The following is a 17766-nucleotide window of genomic DNA, read 5'->3' as shown; positions in this document are numbered from 1 at the left end:
ATAAAGAGTACTTATTAGAGTCACTCTGTAATTGGGCGAAAGCTTGTTTTGAGGGCCCAGAACAAGAGAGGGACAATAAATACATTGTATATTTATATATACAATGCTAAAGGGAAGCATTGTATTAGTATTTTAGATTTTACATTATTAGCAGGTAAGTCAGTTTTTACTGGCGATAGGAGAAGTTCACTGGCAAGCCGTTAGGACATATGTTTTGCGGTAGATTAACTGGAGTCGCTCGTAGTTCTCACGATTATCACTGTGGTAGTTCATTTAACCCAAAAAAACTTAACCATGTTTACACTTGGCTACGGATTTTACAAATATCTGGTTCAAAAAGACGAATTTTGTGTACTCATTTTGGGTTTGGATAATGCGGGTAAGACGGTAAGTCGGACTACATTCGGCGATACCCCTTCGTAATTCCGTACAACCGTACAGACCTTCCTCGAATCGGCCAAGACAAAATTTACGAAGAACTACAAAAGTATGCACCCGAGCAAAATTACGACGACGGTAGGATTAAACATCGGCAAGATCGATGTGAGCGGCATCCGTTTAAACTTCTGGGACCTCGGCGGACAATTAGAATTACAGTCTTTATGGGATAAGGTTTACCGAACGTAGCGATGACTAAAATGTATCCCTTGTATTTTAGTATTACGCAGAATCGCACGCGATAATTTATATAGTCGATTCTTCGGATAGAGGGCGAATACCAGAGTCGAAGGAAACGTTCGGTAATACTGCCGAGGCCATTGTGGTTATTCAAATTTCCCCTTGTAGATAGGATGATAGCGAGCGAAAGTTTACAAGGTATACCGTTGTTGGTGCTGGCAAATAAACAGGATATTCCCGATTGTATGGGCGTACGCGACGTTAAACCAATATTTAATAAAAATGCGCACTTAATCGGCAAGAGAGACTGTATGGTGATGCCAATATCGGCGCTGACAGGGTAATTTAGTGGTTTGTTGCCGAAGAGTTGTGATAGCTTTGATTTGCAGGGATGGTATAAATGAAGGTATTTGTTGGTTGGTCGATTGTATCAAGAGAAATGTGTTTATAAGGCCGCCTCGCAATAATGATGATAATTAAAGACCTATCCACCTGTTGTAGGTGGCGGTGTAAAGATAAGGTGTAGATAAGAGAGTGATAAGGTGAAATTGGTGTTATCTTTGGTATATCATTATTTATATTTCGTACTCCGTTTACAAATAAATTTAATACAGAATTTTCATTTTTCTTTCATCATAAAAATAATGTATCCATACTATGAACATGATTGGAGTGTGCTACCACCGGAGTTAAACAGAAGGTGGGTGGATTTTCCTTAGTCCTGTCCAGTTTGCACTTTAGATTTCAGTTTACATGTGCCTTTTACGCTTTATGGTTATGTTTGACACTCAAAGAGCGGAAAATATCGATAAAAGCATTAAATATTCATAAGATTTGGCGCTTTTACGTATTTAGGGAGTTAATTATTCTCAAAATTTTTTACTTGAAACGTCTACATTTGTGACGTCATGCCATATACCGGCCATATTGCTAATTCTTCATGTCAAACTAGACCTTTGGGATGGTCTAAATAATTGTAAATATTCTTTATTTTACGAAAATTTTTATGTTAATCATTTTTCCGTTACGTAATATTTGGTAAGTTTCAATTTTAGGAAAAATTCCCATCGGGTTTACTAAAAAATCTCCGTGTTTAACATGTGATGCTATTTTGTCAACATTCTTGGGTTTAATTAGGGACAGGTGATTTTCAATTAAAATAGACTCTAAGCACTACCTCAACGGTATCGTAAAACTTAGTCTGGTGTTTCCCTTGGCAGATAAACTACTTTCGCAAGTGTGGTATTGTTCGCTGCTTAACTTTTCAATATGAATGCTTCGGAACATGGGTAATTAGTACTTGTCCAAATCTCTAGGTATATCTAACTGATTTACGTTAAACAGATTTAACCCCGCATTTAATATGGCTACAATTAAACAGGCCATCAATGAAGCCGTTGAACGAGGTACGTTTAACATAAGTGACAAAATTGGATGACCGCCGAGCCTTTTTCAGTGCGAATGCCGACCCCCATGCGCCTGCGAGATTTAATTAGGCAAATACGTGCAGCACGAACGGCAGCAGAAGAACGGAGCGTAGTCAATAAAGAATGTGCGTACATTCGGTCTACATTTCGAGAGGAAGATTCAGTGTGGAGGTAAATTCCGAGTGTTTTATTTCTCGTGTTAGTTGATGTGTTTTGTAGATGTCGCAATATAGCGAAATTGTTGTACATTCATATGCTCGGGTATCCCGCTCACTTTGGACAGCTCGAGTGCTTGAAGTTGATAGCCAGTCCACGATTTACAGATAAACGGATTGGATATTTGGGAGCAATGCTACTGTTAGATGAACGGCAAGACGTTCATCTGTTAATTACGAATTGTTTAAAAAAGTAAGTTGATTGGTGTGTGTGCTGCATTTCCCTATTTGGAAAGAAATTGAGTGGTGGTTAGGAAACGAATTTTGCGAGTCATACACATGGTATTCTTTTGTATGTCTATTTTTCACATGCAATATTTTTTCTAATTTTTGCAACTACATGAGAATGTATTGTCTGGTAAAGACTGAATAAATGCCAAAGGATACCAAAAGACTACCAGAAGAAGACCAAAGAATATCTATGTGGTAAAAGTTAAGAGGGCGAATATTTTAAACAAACAAAAATTTGTTAAAACAAACGACAAACAGCATGACAAATATTTTAATTACAGAAATCAACGTTGCACTGAATTGTGCCATAGTCCCAGGGATCTGAACCTATTAGAAATATAGGTTCTGGTTCTGAGACTATATTAGAAAATATTAGAAAAAGTATTTATTATACAGGGTGTCAATTTTAAAACTTGCAGTCGGCCATATTTTCCAAACTGAAAAAGATTGAAAATCGCGAAAAATCGTTTTGGAGGGATTGAGGGGGAACCAGAATGACGTTATGAGTGGCAACCTCCCACCCCCCTTAACCCGCCAGTCCCCCCCTCTTAAAATCCTAAATGGCAACCCCATACTTGTGATGTTGGAAAGCTACTGAAAAATGCTTTCCAGTGGTACCAATAAAGTCAATATTCATTAAGACAATTTAATAATTAACAAAAGAAAATTAAAATTAAGCCATGCCTATGTTCAAGATTTGGTCGTTAAATTCCAAGAAACGGGATCTGTTATCAATAAAAAAAAGAAAGCAACCAAGATTGCTTAATGAAGCAGCTCAGGTTGAAGTTCTTGGCCAATTTTCCATAAATCCCTGAATGTCAACATTTAGTTTTTTTGTTAATTATTAAATTTTTGTTAAATTGTCTTTAATCAATATTGACTTTATTGGTACCACTGGAAAGCATTTTAGGATTTTTGAAGAGGGGATGGGGGGTTGTCACTCATAACGTCATTCTAGTTCCCCCTCGATACCCCCGAAACGGGTTTTCGCGATTTTTAGTATCTTCTTTAGTTTGGAAAATATGGCCGTCTGCAAGTTTTAAAATTGACACCCCGTATGATTATAAGATGTTATTTGTCAAAATGAAAATCGCATTCTCACAAAATTTGTTAGGTAAATAACCATCAACAATCTATTTTAAGAATGACCGTAGTTAAATTTATCATTACCATTTCTTTTTTAAAGGGAAAGAATTACAGTGGTCCTGGCGTCCCAGACTTTTAAAAGCACTGACACTTAAACTTTTTCAGAAAATGTATTTTTAGATGAAAAACTAGCATGGAAATTTTTTTAATCAAAATGAAAACGTTATGTTATATTGTAATAATAATATGACCTTATTACTTGTTTAAGAAGTAAATGAAACCTACAACAAAAAAAAGAAAGAAGCAAAGCGAAGGCAAAGTTCAGTTTCCCCTAGTAGAGGTCACTGCTCTACCACTACTATTTAACTTTACTGCCTCTGAGAATTTAATTACGTTAGCGAATATTGCTCACTATTGTCATTTGGATAGATTTACGTTTTTCATTCCTCATTACATTCAATTTTTTGTTCTGTACATTTTTAGAACACTCGGCGCGTTTAAATATGAGATAGAAAAAAACTTTAAATACAAAAGATGTGGGGAGTATCATAAATCGCCAGAAAATGTAAAGGAAAAAAACAAATGAATGTCGCAAAGTGAGTAAAAAATGCAAATTTGGTAAATTTTTAAAGGAATGACCTATATATTTTTCAAAAATTGAATAGATCTTTTCCCTATCTGTGTATCATTACACTGTTTTACCAAATTGTAGTTGCCATAGTTATTTATTGTGATATCAAAATTATTTTATTCCATTCCATCTATAAGATGGGTTAGAACAGGAGAAAAAAAGGTAGAAATAGTTCGCATATATTACGAAAATTTTTTTATATATTACAAAATTTATTTTGAGAGATAATTTTTGTTTATTGCTCGATTTATTGTTATCAAGCGCAAATTTGTCGGTAATTAGAGGTGTCTGATGTCGGCCTCCACAGTAATAAAATTTACCAATTGAATTTCTTTTTATATTTTGTTTTTGAGTTTTTGAGACTCGTGAGCCTTTCAAATGTGTTACAAGCGCGGCATATAAGTCAGATGCAAAATTGATTACAGTTAAGTACATAAATAGGAGCGGAAAATAAGAAAAAATGCAGCCTGCGCAGGCGCATATTGGGTTTATACCTATTATATACGATGTGTTTGTCTTTACTAGAAGCGTCTATGGTTAAAAATTCAAAGAACTATCTTCATAAATAAGAAAGTTTGCATCGCGCAGTTTTGATTTGCAATAATATGTTTACCTTTACTACACTGTAGTTGACATTTAAAAAAAATCTTTAGAAGTAAGAAAGTTGACATGGCGTAGTCTGCGCATGCGCAGATTTGGTTTTTTACTATAACTGTTATGTTTGACTTTGCTAGAGGCATGTCACCAAAATTTAAAAAAAAAACATGTTTAAATAAGAAATTGACATTCGCAGTTTGCGCATGCGCACATTAATCGTCAACTTTTTTCTTGGTTCAAGTACCAGCGCTGTAAGCTACCGAATACAAAAAGAACAAACTAAATATATTGAAAGCTGTAGGAGTAGTTAAGGACTCGGGCCGCGGGCGGACCCGCCTTCGTTAAGAAATGGGCCGTTTTTCTTGGGGATTTTTAGAAAATCCATAATTGAAATTTTTAGTTATTGATAAATCGAAACAAATGAAATTGTATGTACCTTTTATTAACTTTTACTGTCATATCAAATTACAAAATAGTAAAAAAAAGTGTAATAATGAATCCTATTACTCTTTTTACCTTGTTCATAAGTACCTACTTTCTCGCACTTCACCTTAAATGTAGTCCCCCATCACACTTTTGTTGTATTTACTCAGATAATGTTGTTCGCAAATCTCATAATATCTTGATGACAACGTTCTGATCGTTCTTCTGAGTACGCCTCCATATAATAATTAATAATAATAATAATCATATTTATTTTTTTTTTACAACAATTTACCTTTTAAACATGCTTTGCAATTACTGCAAGCAACATGCGAAGCCTATAATTTGTCTAGATTCGGAACGGGGCAGTGAAAATAGGCTTCGTAGGCTTCAGAAAGCTTTTCAAAGGCGTTTAAGTAAAATTGTGTATCTCGTACTTTAATAAATGTACCATTACCACATAGGTATATAACGAAATGCATCAGCATGGTATTTACACTTTCTTGACGACATTTTACCCTCGATGAGTCTTCTAGAAAATGTTCAATTGTTGTTTATCACTTCAGTGACATCTGTAGACACTGTGAAAGTCACGACCACTTCTTTTTTGGCAGTAAAATACTCTAGAACTACTTGATATCTCTATTCAGGGTTTGGCAACCTGCGGCTCTTTTGATGTAAAGTCGTGGCTCTCTGCATTTATATAAAAAAAAAGTTCATTTTTTCGAAATTCATGTTAAGGCTGTTTGTGACTGGACTATTTCGTTTTTCATAAATTTCAGGCGTAATTATAGTCCGATTTTTTTGAAATTTTGCACATTTGTGCAGTTAACTGATACTATTTGCGCTGAGATCTCAAAAATTGAATAGTTTTAAAAACAAGCACAAATTTTTGGAAATAATAGACATATCAAAAATCGAAGATCTCAGCGCGTACTATCAATGAAACATAATAGGGTTTTATTAAATGACAAATTTCCATTTTTTTGTAAATAAATCTGTAATTTATGAAAAAAGGTTTAATTTAATTTTGCTACAGACGGTGCTGCCTCTAGCAGTATATTAAATTAGTGTATGTTAACTCCGCCGCTTACTCCCACCACTGACAATGCGAGTTGCGAGCACATTCGGTTAGAATTTTTATTCCTTCACCTTCTTTTTTTTATCATTATTATGGTAATTTTAAAATAAAAAAAATTATATTTACATGACCATTTTAGATATCGCGGGACAATACGTTTTGGGAGAGTAAAATGAAAAGTAAATTATCAAACTTTTATGAAACATGTCTTGTCCCCGAAATTATCGACCCTAGATTTCCTAGGAATTTATCTATAAGGAACCCTGAACGATAATTATTTTAACACTTTTCTTATCCGAAGCGTGGGTAGGCAAAAATTTGTTACGACTTTATATTTATTTATGCATTTTAGTGAGTTTGTCGAGGTGGATAAAATTTCATTTACTTTGCACATTTTAATTGAAACTTCAAATCGCATATACATTTAGCAACGAATTACAAGCAAAAAAGTCAACGCATTGCTTTCCCAATTCCAATATACGTGAAAACCGCGGAGAAGGGTTTCAGTACTATTCGGATACTGTACGGAATAAAAAGGTACGTTCTAATTGACTAGCGCGTATTACATTGGTTCTTGTCTTTCCGCCTTAATTCTGTATTCCCTTTACCGTTGCCCCGCAGGTGCAAGTCGAATGATAGTCACAAACAACCTTAATGAATCTTATTTTATTACGATATTGAAAGTACACATGCAGCACATAATTACCTAATTTGTGACACTTGTTTGTCTTTTTTTATTATCGCAGCCTACTCTGATGTATAAACATGTAATTAATTAATAAGATAAAAAACTTGAATAACCTAAAAATTATGAACTTTAAGCACAGGACACCTCATATAAAAATTGAAGAGGACACAAAATACAATCGAATAGCGAAATAAAATAGTGGTAGTTGAAAATTTGAAAAATAATAGTTATGATACTTTGAACAAATGACATTGAAACAAGTACAAATATTCTGGATGTTCTATTTAAAAAAATCCCTTATTTATTGACACCTTGAAACTGGGACACCCTGTACATTCAAAAATAATTTCTGTAGATCCGCAACCAACTATAGTTCACATTTGTACACAAGATTTTTTAAAAATCTTTTTTACCAGGTATCTAGGAAAGACGGACGCACTGTTGCAGGTCCCTGTATGTGACCAAATACTATAGTATTGATTTGAAAATTTTTAGTGGCTCTTTAAAAACTGGGAAAGTTTGCAAATTGTAACTTTTGCCTCTTCCGTTTCAATAGGTTGCCGACCCCTGCTCTATTTGATAACAAAAAAATGGATTATTATCATAAGTGCCACAAAAGCAAACTTTATATGGAAAATGGATACTTTGCCTTTATTTTGGTGCATAATAATTAGAAAAACCATAAAATAAATTTTAGGACAAAGAAAAAAAATTTTATTTGTAGAGTGGTGTAATCTGGAAACAAGAATGCAACCACAATGAGTAGTAAAAAATTACCTTGAAACTATAATTGATGTTACAATAAATTTACTTATACAATATTACAAATTATTATAGATGCACTATTTATAGCAAGGTTGTACAGCATAGTATAATTAATTTTAATCACATATAGGCATAGCTTCACGGAAAACGCTATTTGTAAAGGTGTGTTATCAGCTAATTTGATGACTAATCCCACCTTGGAGTTATAAACTTGCAAAAACGTTTGTATGCAAATGATTAAAATGTAAAGACAGAGGTAAAGAATAAGTACATTAATTTTGCAATTATTTTAGAGGATGTTTTAATGATGGAATATATTACGTTTAGATATTTCATAAGTGCGTAAAAAATGTATTAATTTTTTTTTAATATTTAATTCGTGTGTGGGCAGTACAGAAACAGCTTACAATCGTCATACAAATTACTCTAGTAATGGTTAGGAATTGTACTTTTCCAATTTAAAAGAAACTAGTTTTGAATTAGTTTTTTTAAATCCACCTCTACATCAATTTTTGCCTAGATCAGCATTTGTTTTGTACCCCCTATTCCATATTGCGCAATGATAGCATTTTTTCAGAAGCTGATAATCACTGCATCTTCAGGTGCATTATTTGTTCTGGTAGGGTCCAAAATACTAATATGATAGGTATCAAAGTCCCACAAGGGGTAAATCTCCCCTATTAACCAAATAAACACCGAATAATCGTAAAATGAGAAAATGGCCTAATAAGCTTTTTGCTTTCAGTGATCTTAATTCAACCACACAGTTTGTCGTCGGCTTAGCTCTGTGCACTCTCGGCGCTATAGCTTCGCCGGAAATGGCCCGAGATTTGGCCGCCGAAGTGGAAAGGCTCATGAAATCGCCTAACGCTTACATACGTAAGAAAGCGGGACTTTGCGCGTTTAGAATAATTCGAAGAGTGCCTGATCTAATGGAAATATTCCTACCGGCGACTAGGAGTATGCTATCGGAAAAAAATCACGGTAAGTGCGTCGCGCTTTTGTAGCGTTTGCAGATTGTAGTAGTATCATTTTAGGGGTTCTAATTACGGGAGTAACGCTTATCACGGAAATGTGCGAGAATAGTATCGATACATTAAATCATTTCAAGAAGGTTAGTGTAAGTGATAAGCTATTTTAAGGCTTGCATTTTTTTTGAGATCGATTTTTGGATAGTTTTTTAAACATGCGCCAATTGCACTTCTTGGGCTTATAAATAGTTTATAAAAGAAGATTTGATAAATTGTGTGACTAACTTAGTATTTCGTTTAGGACTGTTCTCAATGTGAGGTATGCTATTTGTATGTCTGCTACGCGAGATGTCTAAGCTTTTGTTCTTTGTATGTAACGTGTATATTTTATTGTTTTCACTTAGTCACTTGCATTGCATACAGTTAGGCTTCGTGCAGTCCATCACAGTGTCTTGAAATTCACTTGTCGATATATCGGCAATACCTTGATTGTATGGCAATATCAACGTGCACCATCTTTGCAGAGAGAAAGCTTTTCACTTGCTTTGAAATGTGAGGATAAATGAACTGTTAAGTACCAAACAGTGAGCTTTTCTCATTTGCACATGCACAAATTGAGTATTTAGGTGAACCAATGAAAAGATTTCATAGCGTCAAGGGAATGTGAACGTTACATAAGTAGACGGATCTTCAAATATTCTTTCAAAGAGTATTCTGTGTAAACATCAAGTTGAAAATAATGTGTTTTAAAATAGCTAACCATCAATTTGGCGAAGTGTTGTATTATTTTTAAGTTGTCAATCGTTTTTGTTATTTTCTATTCTAATTTTAACTATACTTGCCACATATTTGAAAGAACTCCAGCAAATCTATTCTTTAGGAATGTCGCGTGAATTAGCAGTTTGTTCATTCATTTTTTACATCTTTCTCAGTACACAAAAGGCAGTTGTAACAGAAGTTACAATGGGCCTCTAATTTCTGTTGAGTTCGTTTATGGTCATGTTGTTTGCCTAATTGTAATGGGAATAACAATCATTGCTCGAAATGCTAAGTGCATCTGCATTCAGCAACAAATTGTATTTTTCTCCTTTGAAATAAAGGTGTCTCATATTTAAAAATGAAAATAAGAATTAGTGTGTTATAGGAAAAACATTTATTGTGGATTAAAGTTCATCATTCAATACCATTATGTTCTGACAATTACACCTTTCAATTAGCCTTCACAGTTTTTTTTACAGGACTCGATGCTTAAGGTCCAGTTTTGCATAACTCAACGAGATAATGGTGTTATTTTCTAATTGAGAAATTGATCCTTTATTGCAGTAAACTTTAAAGCTTCCGTAAATTCTACTCTCAACAATTCCCGAAGTATGACACATTGCACCGTCCTGTTGGAACCAATCATCAAGGTCCATGTGTTGTAATTGAGGTCACAAAAAACTAGTTATCATAGCTTTTGGCCTAAGTGTATCTTATAGGGATCAATGGAAGACAATTCATATGTATAGGTAGTCGTGTCAGCTGCTTGTGGTGCATGCGTCGATGTAAGAGAGTGCACATGCGCTCTCTCCATGTGATAGACGCATGTAGTAAGCACTCTAGGCAGGCAAGCGCGAACAAAAGCAAAGGTCAGAACACGACTGAACGCAAAAGCATATTTTGCAAATAAACTCAACCGCTCTATAAGTAATATGGCACTAGTGCCGGCTTACACCAAACACTGGGTATGCCGGCTTGTCGAGGACCTACTGTACAGTCTGTCCCATTTTGGTTGAGACTACAGTGTATCTCGGCTGTTTTTAAAGATAGATATTTGCAGTTTCTCATTTTTTTGTGAAACTTTTAATACCACAAACAGAATCAATCTAGCTATGATTGTTTCGGAGATACAGGGTGAAAACAAAAAGTTTGACTTTTTGGGATGTCATCATATCTCACTATGTAAGATAAAAAAAAGTTAAAAACTGTATACCTTAGATATTTTCTTGTAGAATTCAGGGGCTTTGCCCACTGTTTCTGAGCTTTGATCCAAAGTTGGTATTTTTTAAATGCAACATCCTGTATATCGTAAGGTAAATTTTTTGCATTATTTTCCTGATTACATTGATAATAAATAGTAGGTCATGGATTTATGGACATTTTGTTTTGTGTATTCTATCCATGGCAACCGATACCAATGGCTGACTGTAGAAACATGCCACTTGAAAATTTTGAAAAAAAAAATATAGGTTGTGGTACATCAATGTAATCAGGAAAACAAATGCAAAAAATTGAGGTTTGTGGTATTAAAACTTTCACAAAAAAGTGACAAAACCCTATCTAGTGTCACTCCCAGATACTTGGCTTTATTCTCAATAGAGATAGACGTTCCCTAAATGCAAACGCCGCTTTTGTTCCCATGGGACTCCTATCCTGGTAAATGGTATCAGCGAGGTCTTTGATGGATTCACCAAAAGTCGCTCTCTCACTTGACCTTGACAAAATTGCAACAAATTCTTAAATTTTATAGTGATAAGTGTATTATATATTCAAAATCCCCATTAATCCCAGCCCACACATTAGAACCTCTTTAACGGTAAAAATGGGTACTCACTTGAACAAAAAAAGTGGGACGCGGAGCACGAAATAGAATGAAGTTCACAACAGAAAACAATGTAAATGTCGCTATTTGTGACGTCTAAATTACATTCAGAGTTTTCAGACGTTATACAATATGGCTCTCTGCTATATGATAAAGTCTTGTATAATAAACAACTATTATACTTTTATCTTTGTATTTTAAACATTTGCCAAATTTTATTGAAATAACAAAGTTATAAATTTTGAAATGGAAAATACAAAATTCAGCCCATGGCTTGGATTTTGACTGATTTTCTAGGCCAATCGCTCTTCACGGCAAGTATACCCACAGTGTTCTAATTAATAGCAATAACAATATTTCTATTTGCATGCAGGAAATCCCCCTACAGGCTCTCATGTGGATTCCTGCACTTTGTACATTTCTCATAATTGATGTTGTCAATTTAAATGGACACTCTATGCAACTAACACTTTAACAGTGAAAGCAATTTAAATTAAGGGTCTTGCGTTTAGCATGCAAAAATTATTACTGTTAATCATGGGCTTCTTTAAGCAAAGCAGGATACATTGTTTTCCATAGGTCCATCGCTTTAAATCGGTCGTCCAATGTTACCTGCAATCATACATTCTTTGTTTGCCTGGTTTATAAAAACAAATCAGAAGCTATTTAAATTCTAACACTGTAGCACATTTGCTATTCTAAATTGCTTTCAATAAATAATATGCCTATTGTTCTTACAGATTGTACCGAATTTGGTTAGAATATTGAAAAACCTGATCCTGGCAGGATATTCGCCCGAGCACGATGTCTCGGGAGTTAGCGATCCATTTTTACAGGTACGCCTTTTTGAAAAAAAGTTTTGAAATTTTGACCAAATTTCTAGGTTAAAATTTTGAAACTTCTGCGGGTGTTGGGGAAGAACGACGCTGACGCTTCGGAGGCGATGAACGACATTTTGGCGCAAGTGGCGACTAATACTGAAACCAGTAAGAATGTTGGTAACTCGATTCTGTACGAAACTGTACTTTCGATAATGGATATCAAATCGGAGAGCGGTTTGAGGGTGTTGGCGATTAACATATTGGGGCGGTTTTTACTGAATAATGATAAGAATATACGCTACGTCGCGTTAAATACGTTATTGAAAACTGTACATATTGACACGTCGGCCGTTCAAAGGCATCGGTCCACGATATTGGAATGTTTGAAGGATCCCGATGTTTCCATTAGGAGGCGTGCGATGGAGCTATCGTTCGCGTTGGTCAATTCGCTGAATATTCGAACAATGATGAAGGAGCTGCTGACGTTTTTAGAAAAGTCTGAACCTGAGTTTAAGGCGCCCTGTTCGTCCAGTATAGTGTTGGCGGCGGAGCGATTCGCACCAAATAAACGGTGGCATTTAGATACATTGCTCAAAGTGTTGGTTGCGGTACGTATAAAATGCACGGTTTCTGTGTGAGTGCATCAATTTCGTTTAGGCCGGCAATTACTTACGGGATGATGTGATTGCGTCGACCATTCAGTTGATTTCCGAGACGACCTCTCAACAAGCGTACATAACGTTACAACTATGGTATGCTCTATCCGAGGATAAAATGGACAAACAGCCACTAATTCAAGTAGCGGTGTGGGCCATTGGCGAGTACGGAGACTTAGTGCTTTCGGCGACCTCGGACGATATTAGTGACGTTGCGAAACCAAGCGAGGATGATATCATAGATGTATATAAAAGACTATTGTGGTCTCCTCAAAACTCCCCCACAACAAAGCAATTCGCTCTTATGTCGCTAACAAAACTTAGCACCAGATTTAGCGAAACTAACAGGTATGGCGATTTGAAATAATTTAGGCTAGCAAAATTAATGAAACCAGCTTAAGTAATTTGTGTAGTTTTAAAAATTGGCACGTTAATACTAGTACCGATTATTGTCCTGATAAATAAAAATACTAAAAATCACAAGAGGTAGGGAAGTCAATCAGCAGTTGAAGTAGAAAGTCGTTTTAATAAATAAATAAGAGAATGAATGACAACAACTGTCAAACCAACTGTTTTCAATCTTACCAACCGTCAAATTAAAAAGATATACCTAGATATAGGTTATCGGCGATTTCTGATTTCAGGTGCGCAGCACTGCAGCAGTAATGGATAACAAAAAAAAAGTTTTTGGCTGTAAACCAGCATGAGGGTGCAAATTTGTTACTTTTTGACAGTGATTCAAATACTAAATCATGGGAATGTGTAGAAATATTCATTGCAGACGCAAATGATTGCCAAATTATCTTTATGAAACAAATCGCATACCAAAACAGTCAATCATAGAAGACATAAGGGCTAATTTTTAGGTTAAAATAACCTTCAACATGTTCTGAAACAACAGTAGTAATATAGGGCCGGTTCTGGACCACTTCAAGGTCACTCGCCACCTGACGGCGACCTTGGAAAGTAGGTCAAGCTGATGTACCACGTGGTTGTGGTGAAGCTCAAGGGAATTTGCTTTCAAAGTTATGTCGCTCGCTACCTGGCGGTAACTTTGCGAAGTAGGTAGAGGTGAAGCTCAAAGGTAACTATCGATCAAAGGTCGCTCATTCCACTATTGAAGGTGACATTGGGAAGTAGATCGAGGTGGCGTTTAAAGGTCAATTCAACTTTCTTTAATCGAAATGATCGTTTTCTAGACTAGAGGCTAGTTCAAGGACACAATATTAGGATATAAAGCGCATATGAATATAGTTCAGTCGGTCAGTGCCTTCATAAAAAATTGATTTCTTAGATTTAAATCGAAACACAAACACAATTCGCTTAAAAATCCCAGTGAGCTTAAAATAAAACACTGCACCTACGATATTAATTTTTCAAAATTCTATCTGAGAGATGAAATGCAAATATTTAAAGAGTGCAAAGTGTGCCACTTAAAAATACGAAACACTTCAGAATATTTAAATTGTACACAATCCACAACATATTCAAATATTTTGAATATCCTGAAACAGCATCTCGTACGACCACAGTCATATACACAGGTCTGGAAACCCTGTTGTTTGAAATGAGGCGCTTACGTGTCGTAGTTCATCACTCAGCTACCAGATGGCGCATGTATCGAAGTATGTTTTCAGAATTAGGCGCCATATTGTGTAGCCAACGAAAGTACAATCATATGTAAAACACGCGTCCCATTAGCGCAGATCGCAGTTGTTAGAGAACATTCCTCGACTCATGCGCCACCCGTGACGATTTTTGCTAATACGCATCACTACTACGCGACAGTTAACGCGTAATGGCCTCACGTGTCACATAGGAAACAGGCTTGAGTTTCCAGACCTGTGTATATGATCGGCACTTGCCTCGCAAAACCTAAAAGGGTTTAAAATGTGCACTCTGTAATGGCATTATATGGAAACGTTAGACAATGTCAATGCACCCATATTCAGGATGTTTAAATAAAAAGGTCGGATATTGTATCCACATACAGGGTGATTCCTATAGTACCTGCCACCGTTTGGGAGCGTATAGGGGGTGCCTAGGGGAGTATTTTGATATAGGACACTTGGGGTCGGAAATCTAAAATAAGGGCGCCAGAACCAAATTTATCTTCTGGAATTTCACGCCTGTATGTAGGCAACCCAAACGACCGACGTTTCGCGCGGAGCGATGCAGAGCGAGTTAGCGCGAGGAAGCGACATGGGAGGGAAGGAGGGAAAACGACAGTCAAAAGCAATAACGTTTACAAGTTTTCAACGTGGCCACCGTTGTTCTCAATGCACTTCCTACATCTAGCCAACTATTATTATACTATTGCCATAGTGTTTATTCACTTGATACGCGTCGTTGCAGACGGGATTTCGTGGGTTTAAACAAAATTCTGATCAAGTGTCAGCCACACATCGCCGCCTGAGATCGCTCCGTGTGCACCGCCGGCCGGTTGGGTTGCCTACCTACAGGCGCGAAATTCCAGAAGGTAAATTTGGCTCTGGCACCCTTATTTTAGATTTCCGACCCCAAGTGTCCTATATCAAAATACTCCCCTACGCACCACCTACACGCTCCCAAACGGTGGCAGGTACTATAGGAATCACCCTGTATAGTACTCATGAAAGAAGTTAAAAAGTCAAGCATAGGTCCGCGAATTAAATGTTTCAGTTTGTATTGTCTTCGACAAATTACATTATTAAAAACAAACGAACAGTGTTGTTTGTTGTTGTTGTGTTGTAACATAAAATGTCCTTCTTCCATTTCCACTCAGACCGCACTCATCAAGGAATACCTGTACCAATTTTGAAAACTACATGATTTAATTGAGCTCATCATCGATTTTTAATCTAATGTGCTTACACTAATTTTTATTTCAGTAAAATTCAACAAATTGTAAGTTCATTCTGTTCAAACCTCCACATCGAATTGCAACAGAGGGGCGTGGAATTCACGCAACTATTTGGAAAATATAGTAATTTAAGAAGCGCTTTATTAGAACGAATGCCTCCAATGGAAGTGGTTCGAACCGGCAATGAAGTGCAAACCAATGGTGATATGGACGAGAGCGAAGATAAAAGCAATGAAAGTAGCCCCCAGCATATTAATAATACTGATTCGGTAAATTAGTTACGATTGTATTATGTTGTTGTTACCCGAATGTTTCAGAATGTGCTGTTAGACCTGCTAGGCGGTACTGATAGTTCCGATTTGGATATAATCAAACCTAGTTCGATTCCAACGCAACCCATATCAAATAATCAAGATCTATTAGATTTACTAGGAGGATTAGACTTATCCAACCCCGTACCGACGACGGACACGAGCCTTGGGTTTATAATGGAAAATAACAACGGTTCACTTCCGCTGGATAATAACGACACCTCTGGCTTCTTAATGGGGGATATTTTAAACACTAATTTAGTTAATGAAAAACATGTGCCTACATTAACAGCGTTCGACAAAAATGGTCTTAAAATTGTATTTTCGTTAGAGAAAATGTCCGAGTCAAACATGGTTTCGATACATTTAACCGCAACTAATAGTACGATATCAAGTATGACTGACTTCTTATTTCAAGCTGCCGTTCCTAAAGTAAGTGGTACCGCATGATTTACCGTTTTCTATATTTTTCTTTTACTAGGCATTCCACTTGCAAATGCTGTCACCGTCGGGAACCATGATATCTCCAAATGGTCAAGTGACACAAATTTTAAGAGTTACTAATCCAAACAAGGTAACTTTTTCAGTTAATTTGTAATCTGCTTTTCTTATTTATGTTTTGATATTCATAAATCCTCTGCACAATATAAATGAACAATGCAAACAAAATTATTCGGTTTAAAGGACCAATTTATAAAGACCATAAGATGACATCCTCAGTAACTGATTTTCTGTAAGGCACAACAGACACACTTTCACATTTCATCTGTGAACTTTGTTATTTTTCCATATATTTGTACTACTGTTAGTCAGCACACCATGTGTCTTGCTGGTATCAGTTTGTTGTTGAAAGCATGTAGAGAAGATAAATAGACTCACACTATATTATTTTTCAATACATTTTAAACATTTTATTTCAGGGCGCACTACGAATGCGAATTCGATTGTCATATACCATAGATGGCGCCCTCATACAAGAACAAACGGAGGTAAACAATTTTCCCACTCACATTTGGGATTGACGGAAAGTAGGTTAAGATTCATTAACGTTAACATTTTTTTATCATCATTTTCTCTGTTATTTAAAGTAGATTTTTCAATCATAGGTTTTATACCTAGATTTAGTTTTTTTGTGGTTAATGCGTATGCTGTAAATAGTTACAATATTTTTAATACTGATCCTATGTACTTAATTTCTAAAAATGCAAAATATTCTACAACTTTCTTTAAATTTTTATTTGCTCAACTCTGTACTCATTTATTTTACATCTTGTAACGATTTCGGTTGGGGAATTGTGATTGAAAGTGTCCATCCAATGTTGTTTGTTTCGTTAACACTGCACCTCTTACGTGGTGTGTTTACGCAAGTTACTATATCTTAAGGGAAAGAATGGGCCACTTTATGCGTCGCTTCACTATAAATTATTTATTACACTAATTTAATATTGGAGAATGTGATATCTTCAATATTTCTGCAAAAATTATTTCCCGCCTTGCCGTATCATTACATTTATTTCACACTACAGTAAAGCGGTGGAGTTGTAGCTTTGCAACTGCGTGTGCAGAGGCTTTTACTTATATCTAACAGTATTTTTGGTCCCCCAAGTCACTCGAGAAATTAGAGGCATCTGCAGGAAATCTTTAGTATTAATGCTAGTCAACAAAATTTTTGCAGAAATATTAAGAAATGGTTAGTTATCGACTGCAAAAATCGTTTTTTTATAATTATAGTGCATTTTTTAAACCATTCCGATTATAATTTTGAAGAAAACGACATATTTTCTATAAATATAAGTTTAAGATTCATACTATTAGTAAGTAA

At 35.7% G+C, this 17766-nt stretch overlaps 2 protein-coding genes across 10 annotated transcripts; both read left to right on the top strand.

Moving 5' to 3' along the window:
* Positions 1–7: 7 nt before the first annotated feature.
* Positions 8–1234, top strand: LOC116175506 (ADP-ribosylation factor-related protein 1). Of its 3 annotated transcripts, none has more exons than XM_031493663.1 (6): positions 8–154; positions 205–387; positions 442–612; positions 659–740; positions 787–958; positions 1008–1234. In XM_031493663.1, the coding sequence occupies exons 2-6, from the start codon at positions 295–297 to the stop codon at positions 1096–1098; spliced, it is 609 nt and encodes a 202-aa protein (XP_031349523.1). In that variant the 5' UTR covers positions 8–154; positions 205–294; the 3' UTR covers positions 1099–1234. The 3 variants fall into 3 exon arrangements, with proteins under 3 accessions (XP_031349523.1, XP_031349524.1, XP_031349525.1); XM_031493664.1 differs by having other exon boundaries at positions 14–154; positions 224–387; XM_031493665.1 differs by having other exon boundaries at positions 16–154; positions 245–387.
* LOC116175505 (AP-1 complex subunit gamma-1) lies at positions 1186–17766 on the top strand. Of its 7 annotated transcripts, none has more exons than XM_031493660.1 (14): positions 1186–1318; positions 1839–1907; positions 1963–2024; positions 2075–2216; positions 2265–2453; positions 8508–8746; positions 8800–8882; positions 12055–12150; positions 12198–12743; positions 12793–13139; positions 15662–15902; positions 15951–16376; positions 16426–16518; positions 16865–17765. In XM_031493660.1, the coding sequence occupies exons 2-14, from the start codon at positions 1888–1890 to the stop codon at positions 16964–16966; spliced, it is 2586 nt and encodes an 861-aa protein (XP_031349520.1). In that variant the 5' UTR covers positions 1186–1318; positions 1839–1887; the 3' UTR covers positions 16967–17765. The 7 variants fall into 7 exon arrangements, with proteins under 7 accessions (XP_031349520.1, XP_031349515.1, XP_031349516.1 ...); XM_031493657.1 differs by lacking the exon at positions 1186–1318 and adding an exon at positions 1419–1594 and having other exon boundaries at positions 1674–1907; XM_031493659.1 differs by lacking the exon at positions 1186–1318 and adding an exon at positions 1419–1656.

This window comes from Photinus pyralis, unplaced genomic scaffold (genome assembly GCF_008802855.1).
Source record: "Photinus pyralis isolate 1611_PpyrPB1 unplaced genomic scaffold, Ppyr1.3 Ppyr1.4_LG7, whole genome shotgun sequence".
Classification (NCBI taxonomy): domain Eukaryota; kingdom Metazoa; phylum Arthropoda; class Insecta; order Coleoptera; family Lampyridae; genus Photinus; species Photinus pyralis.
This window is presented reverse-complemented; position numbering and strand designations above follow the sequence as displayed.